This window comes from Pieris napi, chromosome 2 (genome assembly GCF_905475465.1).
Source record: "Pieris napi chromosome 2, ilPieNapi1.2, whole genome shotgun sequence".
NCBI classification, from domain to species: domain Eukaryota; kingdom Metazoa; phylum Arthropoda; class Insecta; order Lepidoptera; family Pieridae; genus Pieris; species Pieris napi.
In genome coordinates this window covers 3,322,497-3,333,030 of record NC_062235.1, presented here as the reverse complement: position 1 = coordinate 3,333,030, position 10,534 = coordinate 3,322,497, and the positions used below count along the sequence as shown (strand labels likewise).

The following is a 10,534-nucleotide window of genomic DNA, read 5'->3' as shown; positions in this document are numbered from 1 at the left end:
TCCTTTGATGCGGTCTCAAAAACCGACATCGAGCGGATCGACCCGCGGCACGTTCGAGCGCGGCAATGTTCGATGGTTTGCCGCGCTTAATTTATACGCAGCTTAAGGCTTTCGTTTCGTCGTAGATTTTGAAAATAATTGAAGTTATTTCAAACTGCTAAAAAAAATAAATATAAGAATTGATGAAGGTATAAATAGTTACTTTTTTATATTCCACATTTAAAATATGAATACAATTTTATTTTAAAATTCGGATCTGTAAACAAATTTATTTTACAGGATTATACTTTTGTAAACATTGCAATGGTTTTGAAAAAGTATATATTTTTTTTAGAAATCATTTAAAAAAAATTACTCAAAACGTAAATGATGTAAACTTCTTACATGAAACTATATATTTTACTGTTAATTTAGCTTGTTATAACCTTATATTCTTTAAAGGTTTTCTCTTATTTCAGTAAAAAAATGTTAATGAAATAATTTGATTATTAAAATAAGCGTAAAAAGTTTTCAACCAATTATTATTGTTAATCACATTATTTATACATTAATGAGGTTGCTATCTCTATTCAGAACATTTTTTTTTCAACACTGACTTAGCGCACTCTGCTGATGCATTTGAAAACTAATTCACGTTTCAATTAAGCTTCAGCATTATGCGGCTTTGTGCGGCACTGAGTCGCATTATGCTCTGTAATTGGAAAACGCACTAGAATGAGAAACAGCATAGAAACCACTTACTTTTATGTGATTTCTGCGTTTATTCCAAGACAAATACAGACATGAGTCAAAAAAGTTAATAAATTTAATCTGTCAGCCCAATGTCGAAATGTCGAATGCTAATTTTGACAGTTTATTCATTATAAATTAAATTTACTAAAATCGTAATTTTTATGGTGCGGACTGCGGTTTAGAATAATGAAATTACTATTAATTATCGTTTAATCTATTAAAAATATTTTTTTTAAATATAGTATGAATATCCATCTCTATTGTTAATTTACTTTATTGTTTTAATACCAATTTTTCATCGATCAATGGTTTATTTTCAAAATTACAAAAGATGAAAGAAAAATGGAACTTTATTTTATATCTTATTTGGTTTTCCTATTTGATAATGTCAGCGACATTAATGTTTGGACACGGTTTCTTGCTATCTCGTAAAACCCTAAGTGATGTATCTGAATGTGTCGGACAAGATTTAATTCAATGTGACAAAAAGTCTGGTGCTTCGACAGTTTGCAGTGAATCCGAAAGAATTGAGCGTATATTGAATAATCCTGGGTCACCTTTAATTTGTCCACTGGTGTCAAGGAGGGTTGTACTTATATTGGTTGATGCACTTCGTTATGATTTCACCGAGTACAATCCTAATTTAGAAAACCCTTTACACTATCAAAACCGACTGCCCGTGATTTACAAAACTTTAAAAAAATGGCCAGAAAAAACACGTATATTCCGCTTTATGGCAGATCCACCAACTACAACTTTTCAGAGAGTAAAGGCCTTAGTGACAGGATCTCTGCCCACTTTTGTAGATGCTAGCTCAAATTTTGCAGCAATGGAGTTACACGAAGATAACATAATTGATCAGGTAAACAAATCCTGAGGTAGTATTTATTATACTTATAAATTTTACTTAAAATAAAACCAGTTCTTTTGTAATTATATATATTATGTACATTGTCAACTTTAAAAATATTAATTATATGAAATCTTTGATAAAATTAGGTAACCAAAAGTGGTGGTCATGCAGTATTATTAGGAGATGACACCTGGGCACGCTTGTTGCCTCAGAGATGGCTAAGATCTCATGCCCTTTACTCGTTTCATACTTGGGACTTGGATACTGTTGATACTGGTAATGGATTTGACGTATTCTGCTTATTAAAACTTAGTAAATGATGGTTATTATATTACCAAAAAATCTTATCAAAATATATCAGCTCCTTGACAGTTATATAATTTGATAGTCATTTATTCAGATTATAAGTTCAATCTAGGGTTTTTATTTTCTAAACAGATAAACATAATAAACATATAGCGTTTAGTTAATTTTCTATAGAAAAATCTACAACGCTAAATACACAAACATTTATAAATTTTACATGAAACAAATTTATTTTAGAAGTGGATTCCAAAATTTATGATGAACTGAAAAAGAATGATTGGAACATATTGTTAGCTCACTACTTGGGTGTAGATCATGCAGGTCATAGATACGGGCCTAATCATGCAGAAATGGCTCGGAAACTTAATGAAACAAATTCAAGACTTGAGAAAATTATAGATGTTTTGCCTTCTGATGCAATAATGTATGTTATTGGTGATCATGGAATGACTGAGACAGGTATATAGGATAGTATATTCATTACTTAAAGTATACAGTCCCCGCATTAATTACTTATAATCCTTAATAAGTTCTGTAGATTATGTTAAAGTATTTATAAAAATTATAAAATCTTTTTAAAATTTCAAATTATACTTGTTGCATGCAGACACAGGGACAGGTAAAGACTTATTATTTTTTTTTTAACTATTTTTATATCCCTGGCTCAAAATAATTTTGTTCAGGTGACCATGGTGGGGAGACTAAGGCAGAAAGAACGGCTGCAATGTTTGCCTACTATAAGGGTGGGTTAGCTGGCGATGGAGAGGAAACCACTCCAGGGAGGGAAATACAACAAACTGATTTGGCACCTACTGTGTGTGCTGCTTTAGCACTGCCACCGCCAGCACCATCTTTAGGGAATGTGTTGTTGCCATTACTACCTCATATGAAGCCATCAAACACCTTGTTGCATCTAACTAACAATTTAAAACAGGTAGGATTTACTCATTATTTATGTCACCGTAAAATTGTAAATACCGTTAGATTGTATTCTATCTCGCGAGATTGTGAACTGTCGAAAGATTGTGAACCTCAACGAAATGTTTACAATTTAACGTATTATTATTCGGTAGATTGTAATCTATCGAAGTGAAACCGTCAAATTGTGAAACGGAATGCACCTCGCGCGCTGATTGGTTGAACGGAATATGCCCCGCGCCACCATATTTCTTTGTTATTTTGTTTGTTGTCGAATGTAAACAAACAGTGTTTTGGTGAATGTAAATTGATGTCGTGTTGAAAGTAACTCACAGCTTTAGAATTAGTTATATGAAATTGTTGGGAAGTAAAATTAATCTGTGTTTGACCAAAGAAGTGCAGCTTGAATGATAACCAAGTTAGTGTTGGAAATGAAATGAAAGAACATTTCATAACTTACAATCTTTCGACAGTTCACAATCTCGCGAGATAGATTACAATTTAACAGTATTTACAATTTTAATTTTAACCATACCACATTTTACTGATTAGAGAAGTTTCTAATAATTTCGTCAAGTAGTAGTATACATCGATATGATTATTTCAGTGTTTGACAGCTCAATGTGAGATATTATTTATTTTTACTACATGTATTCTATTCAAACGATGCATTTTCCAGCTTCTTTATAGTACCAAATACATACTTTGTTTAGTTTTTGATACTATGTTTTGTTACTTAGGGGGCGTCCATTAAAATTACGTGAGGTGTTTAAGGGGGGGAGGGGGTCGAGTCAAATCTCATTTAATCTTACGTTGGAGAGAGGGGGGGTCTTGGCAAATATCACGCAATTTTTTTTTAATTGAAAAAACAAATTAGGATAACGGTTAACCCTAAAGGCCATCTCTGCAACTTCCCGCTAACTCTATACCTTAACGCTCAACATTTCACTTATTTTGTTTTTGAGCTCTTCGAGCTCAATAGTACAAATTCTGTGTTATTTTGAGTTCTTCGAGCTAAAAAAGATAGCTTCTTACGCGTTTACGTAAGAAACCCATATTTTTAAAAATCTCACTTGAGATTGGGTGATGGGGGAGGGGGTTGAATAAAATCTCACCACATCTCACCAGTGGGGGAGGGAGGGACAGAAAATTAAAAAAAACACCTCACATAATTTATGGACGCCCCCTTATCTATATCTAATTGATATTACATATTATTAATTCTACGGCCTCTGTTAGCTTTGATATGCAAGCAATATTAAATTTTAGGTGACTCAATACTTGGTGAGATATGGAGAAGAGTCTCAACAAGTATCTCTTGATAGATTGGCTGAGTTAATTAATTCTACAAGAGATCAAATTGAAAAGGCGTCGAATATAGTTTCGGAAGAGGATCTCAAAACATATGTTGCAGATGTTAGGTAAATCAGATTTAAAATAAATTTTTGGTCTAAGTAAATAAATCTTAATAAATGGGTAGCAAATCTGGTTAAGAGCGCCCTTCCCCGTCCGAAGAACGGCAACGCGAACTTGTTGTTTCATCCAGCTCAATGTCAGAACAAGAGGTAAAGCGAAAAGAGATAGCATAGATAGATAGCGAGCCATTCATAAAAATGGCTAACAAGCAATTGAGAACGCGATAACATTGAAAGAAAAAAAGATGTGCGGAAATTTCATAAAACTTGTTCCAAGAAATACGTGTTTTTTCGTAAGCCTTACAAGATTATGAAAAAAAAGTTTTACATTTAGAAACTCCATTACATTTGTAAGGTTTCTATGCCAATATTTCTTTCCGGTTACAATTAATGAGTATATTATAAACGCCCAAACTTCATATACAATTTGTGCAAAAAGGCTGATTTTTGAAAGGTTTCTACAGAATTTGTTTCTTAAAATTTTGGTTTCGCGTTTTAATAGAAACCTAAATATAGTGCACAAGATGCCTATTAGTTCAAAAGTTTCAAAGAAATATCTGTTACAACGCCATAATCACGTACGAGCGTTTGTATGAAAAGTTAGACGGGTTGGCCGCTCTAAAGCTAAGCTTTAATTTGCTTTTAACTGTGACTTTGACATGACATGATACTTGCTTACTTGCGTCAAAACTTATTTAGATAATTCTTGAAACATGTCTTTTGTTTCAGAACACTCATGGATAATATTCGCGCCATCTTTCGTGAAGTGTGGGTCGAGTTTGACTCGTTGGCCATGTTGAGGGCTCTTCTATTACTGTTACTAGCCATATTTTTCAATTGGATTATTGCTGACGGCATTTCTATAGATCGCATTCCTCATGTATTCTCAAGTTCATTTGTGCCTACCGGGTTAATATCCATGGCGATATGTATATCTTTATGCTACATGGGCCATTATTGGCAGCTATTCACAGACTTAGAGAGTGCAATAATTTTAACGACTGGTTTAATATCTGGTGCGGTCACTGGTGCTCTTGTTATATTGCACTGGGATGGAATTTCGCAGAAATGGTATGAGAACCGCACGCCGTTCTATGAGCGCTTCGCTCGTACTGTTTTATTCGGTTCAGCTGCGGTTTTGGCATCAAATAGTTATATCATAGAGGAGGGTGCCGTTTTATCGTATTTATCGTTGAGCGTTATAGGACTTATAGCGTGGAATATTGGTAGCTTAAAAGCTTTAGGGTTGTGGGCTGGTTGTGGGTTAGTTTTCGCGTTAACGAGGCCTTATAGGGGTTGCAGAGAGGAGCAAGGGGACTGTTGGACAGCGGGCGATAATTTGAACAGTGGACAAGCGTCTAGGGCGGCGTTGGTGATTGCGTTGGGTTCGGTGGCAACTGTAGTTGCGGTTGCTAGGCGACAGGTTTCTTGGAGGGGGTACGGGATAGTGATTGCGGGTATCTTCACGTGTGCGCATTGGGCGGTTGGCTGGGGTTCTTTAGGATCGCCTAATAGATCTAGGCTGCTTGCACGTGTTGCATGGCTCTTCATCGCTGCTATGTTCGGTCTGTTATTGAAAAAAGACCGCAATGGACCGGTGACTCCACTCATAGTCTGTGGCTTGTTGTTCTATTTAGCCAATTGTTTGGTCCTGGGAGCGTCTTACGCGCCTACGGCTGCGCTGGCGTTGCTATCCGGCTTTTTGATACTTAACATGGTGTCATTGATGAAGAACGATGGATCGTCAAAATCCTGTAAGTATATAAACAACAATTTATTTATCATTAAATTTGCATTATATTGTTACATTGTTCACAACTAGTTCCGAACTTTGGCCTGAGGGGTTTTTCTGTAACATTTTAGATATTACATAGGGAACACCCCTATTTCGCGTTTTCTTACCGGGCTTCTAAATTACTCAAAAGAATTCTCAAGGAACTGTTCTGCGCTATGTAGCTTTTGTGTCTGCATTATATATTATTAAGATATCATACTCTTTATTCTTATAACAAATATGTATTGGTGATTTTTTGCCACCAGAAAACACATGAAAACGTAAAAATATAGTAAAATTATGCTGGGACAATTTTATTTCGGCTCTATGGAAATTACCCATAGCGTAATACATAACTAATGTATTAGTCGGAATATAAAAAGAACATTAAACTTAGTTTTATTTATCTTTTTTTTCGGTTTTGTGTTAAGCAAATATTCACCATGTAGTCACGTAATGTGTGCCTAGTGTCATTAGGGACACTACTATACAGTATGTTGAAGATTGTAATCCAAGGAATGCCCTATTTTCAGCTTTATCGTCCCGAAGTAGTTCTACTTTGGCGTGTTTATGGGCGCTGGTAGCTTCATACAATTTCTATGGTTCGGGACACCACCCAACCTTAAGCCATATCAGCTGGACGCCGGTGTTTCACGCTGGTGACCCCAACTACAGCGCATTTGGCCCAGTCATCTCCTTCATACTACTGATATTGAATTTGTTTGGTAAGTTACGAACGTGCGCCGAATGCGCGAACAACGGCCGGGTTCTGCCCTGCGATTCTGTAACTCACTTTTCGAACTCACACAGCGGTTTTCGCATCGGCGGTCGCTCTCAAATCAGTCGTGAAGGAGTCATTTTATGATTTGGCATTCTGAAAAGGTGGGAGCTTGTAGTTTATTCTTTATCAGAAAAGTGAGTTACAGAATCGCAGGGCAGAATTGTAATACCATTCGTAGCAACGATTGTACCACTTCTATGGAACGGATTAGATGAATAAAATTAATTATTTATGCGCAAGTTTGAGATCCTAGAATATTTTCTGGTGATTTTGTGGGTTCAAGTATTACGTCACGCAATTTTTGTAGATTATTGACCTCCCCTCCATGTAACGCGCCGTAACGTTTTTCTGTACCCAATAGTAAAACGTTTCGTGACCACCCATTGACTCTTTATACCTAAAAGTTACCATTATGTGGTGTAAAGTACTGGAAAGTCGAAAATAATATTAACAATAACGCGTAATTCAATCCCCGCCCCGCATCGTAATGTTTTACAAAAGGAAACCCGCCCCCCCCCCCTAATTCTAAAAAATAAATTGCAGTAAATCTGCTTATACTTGAACGCCCCAAAGTTGTAACACTACTTTTTGATCCCAATATGTCCCTTAAACAAGACAATTTTTACAGGAATGCCGATGATGTTTGGTGCAACAGTTCCACTTTTGGCGTTGTGGGGAAAGAATGGAGCGATGGGACCGAGATCACAATTAGCTTCCGTCTTCTCGCTGTGCCTCAAATATTCATTGTGTTTTGCTATACGAGTAAGTTTATCTATCATAATCTTGACGTATACATGTTCCAATCTTAGATTCTAAGTTTGCGAATTAAACTTTTATTTTAGTTTTAGTAATAACTAAAGTTAAACTACAGTTAAACTGATGTCTCCAAGAATTTTGAGTTTTGTTTGGCTTCATATTACATACTAGGGGTGTTCTATATAAAAATATATAAGTATAACGAAATTATCTTAATGTTATTATTGACGTGATAACGTCTTTAAAATCGTTTTAGTCGGGTGACATGTTCAGAAACTTGTGTCACACAAAAACCTCACGAGCGCGATCGCAGGTATAACGAGAGAGAGACGGACCGATCTCCCGTCTCATCTCGAGCGCTGCCAGTCATTCCGTGAATGTATGAAGAAAAATGTATATCATAGTCGAATAAGTAAACTTGTCCTTTTACACCCGAAATTTATCATCAAAAGTGTGAATAAAACGATAGATGTAATTTAAAATTTGAAAAAATTGTTATCTTCATTAATTCCTTACTTCCCAAAAACTTATATCACCAATAAGACGTTATCACGTAAACATCTCGATCGTAAACCTACTTTACAAACAACCAATATTTTTTTTTTTTCGACGTAGTCTTAGTTTCGGGGTAAACTTAGTATCTTTAGACTAAAGCTAAAATTCCCTTTTTAAAAAATATTCCTGATCTAATAAAAATCGTGTACCGCGGCGACTATTAAAATTTACTATATGATCTTCAAATTTATGGGCCCTGAGATGTTTCTTTACCCGCGAAAATAGGTGGGAAACAATTCGAAAAACAAAAGAGAATTAATTGCTTTGATTATATCTAATTACTGCAAGTATTATAGTTTTCAAGGAAAATGTATCGTCATTATTAATATTTATTGAACACCCATCTTACATAATATTTTTTATTTTGATGAAAAATAACGAAAAACTTTAAATATCACGATCTTGTGAAACTAGATGTTAAAATACTTCATAGAGCCGAATAAATACCGTCGTCGCCTTATCTATAAAAATAAGAAAATTGTGCAAATAGCCCTAGCAATAAAACGTAATAATGTTAAGTAAATAAAAGATAATGAAATAGTGACACGCCAAGGCTGACGTCACAATGACTTAGAATTTGTTTTACGAATCTTAGTACATTAAATATCATACTCATACTGATAAACAGTATTTAAATATTTAATCTGATAAATCGAATTCGAAGACGTGTTCAAACAAATCTCAAAATTTTAAACAACCTATTGACAGATGATAGCGGATTTTTGTGATCAGCTGTGTAGTTTTATTTATTAAAATAGCATTACTTTAAATGAAAAAATATTATTTAAATAAAATGACGTGATATAAAATATGTTGGAGCTCTATATGTATACTATATAATCTATCATGTGATAACATTGTAAAACTGTCAACTGCTTTATCGTAACATAAGATAAAAAATAATGCTTAAATTATTTCGACCATTTAGGCCCAGCACACATGGTGAAACGCAACTGCAACGAAACTGCAACTACTAGTTACTTTTGAGTTTCATTTGAGTTTATGCCATAGATACCTTTGAGAGACAACACACGTCGCAACTAGTTTGAAACCGGTTTGAAACGCGTTGCAGATCAGTTGCTTTGAAACTAGCGTGTAGGAAACTCGTGTCGGATTTGGTTCTGTCTGGTCTCAAAATCGGAATGATTGTGACTAATTTCATCATATTTAGGTTGCGGCGTGTGTGGAAAACGTTTGAAACTGGTTTCAAACCTATAATTTCAAAAGGGTTTCGTTGCAGTTGCGTTTCACCGTGTTTGCTGGGCCTTATAGTATCGCGGGACAGATTATACAATATACAGAAACATACGTTCGTGGTCCATTTCGTAGCTGAGCCATTTGACGCCTTATAATAATCCTAATTACATTTTGGGTTTTTTAAGTTATATCATTGTTTGGTCTGACATGTTTTTACCATTACATTTCCAGGTATTAGCGTGTGCTTTATCAGCAACGATACACTGCCGACATCTCATGATATGGGGCGTATTTACACCCAAGCTTATTTTTGAATATGGCGCCTGTGGTGCTGCCCTTTTTGGCTCACTTATCGGCGCCGCGCTCACGGCCTGGCATCTATCACCAAATAAATCTAGTTGACACAAATCATAGACTGATTTTAGTTATTATTTTGTTACGAATTTATCTGGTTCAAAATTTTTATCAAATGTAGACTTTTTGTTGGGTTTTAAGTAGAAATTAAATTCTGGAATGGTTATTTGTGGCGCATGTCATGTCTAAATTATGAATGTAACTCCAATCTTATTTCACATCACTAATGAAAGTACTGAGATTATAACTAACTATAGATGTGTTTCTGAATAAGGGTCCATTTAATTTATGGATAACGTTTCAAGATTGTTTAATATTCATATTAATATAAATTTTTAGAAAAAGCACAATAATAGATATATCTAAACATGGATGTTGCTTTCAAGTAAGTTCGCATTTATTACACGACTTCTATATCTTTTACTCATAACTATTTCTGGCCTGAAAATTCAGTAAACTTCGTACGAATTCTCAGTTTGTGTTTCAAAGAATGGGCCGTTAGAATAAATAGAAGTCAATCGCCAAAGTATTAGTGTGTAGATGAACAAGTTGTGAGATTATGTTTGGAATTTGTTAGAGATTATCGGAATGTTTATTAAAGTCTAGTAGGTACTAGTTATGAAAGGGTAGTATTTTGCAATAGAATTTTTTATGTATCAGGGAGCGTTCAAGTATTACGTCACGCAATTTTTACAGATTATTGACCCTCCCCCCCATGTAATGCGCCGTAACGTTTTTTTGTACCCAATAGTAAAACGTTTCGTGACCATCTAGTGACTCTTTATGCCTAAAAGTTACCATTGTGCATTGTGGTGAAAAGTACTGGAAAGTCGAAAAAATATTAACAATAACGCGTAATTCAATCTCGCCCCGCATCGTAACGTTTTACAAAA

The 10,534-nt window shown here is 34.9% G+C and overlaps 1 protein-coding gene across 2 annotated transcripts; it reads left to right on the top strand.

The window, feature by feature from the left end:
• The first annotated feature begins 867 nt into the window (after window positions 1–867).
• LOC125059498 (GPI ethanolamine phosphate transferase 3) lies at window positions 868–10,346 on the top strand. Of its 2 annotated transcripts, XM_047663936.1 has the most exons (10): window positions 868–1,594; window positions 1,732–1,861; window positions 2,129–2,350; window positions 2,499–2,510; window positions 2,575–2,825; window positions 4,079–4,230; window positions 4,954–5,978; window positions 6,532–6,723; window positions 7,408–7,541; window positions 9,519–10,346. In XM_047663936.1, the coding sequence occupies exons 1-10, from the start codon at window positions 1,064–1,066 to the stop codon at window positions 9,687–9,689; spliced, it is 2,820 nt and encodes a 939-aa protein (XP_047519892.1). In that variant the 5' UTR covers window positions 868–1,063; the 3' UTR covers window positions 9,690–10,346. The 2 variants fall into 2 exon arrangements, with proteins under 2 accessions (XP_047519892.1, XP_047519902.1); XM_047663946.1 differs by lacking the exon at window positions 2,499–2,510.
• Window positions 10,347–10,534: the final 188 nt, after the last annotated feature.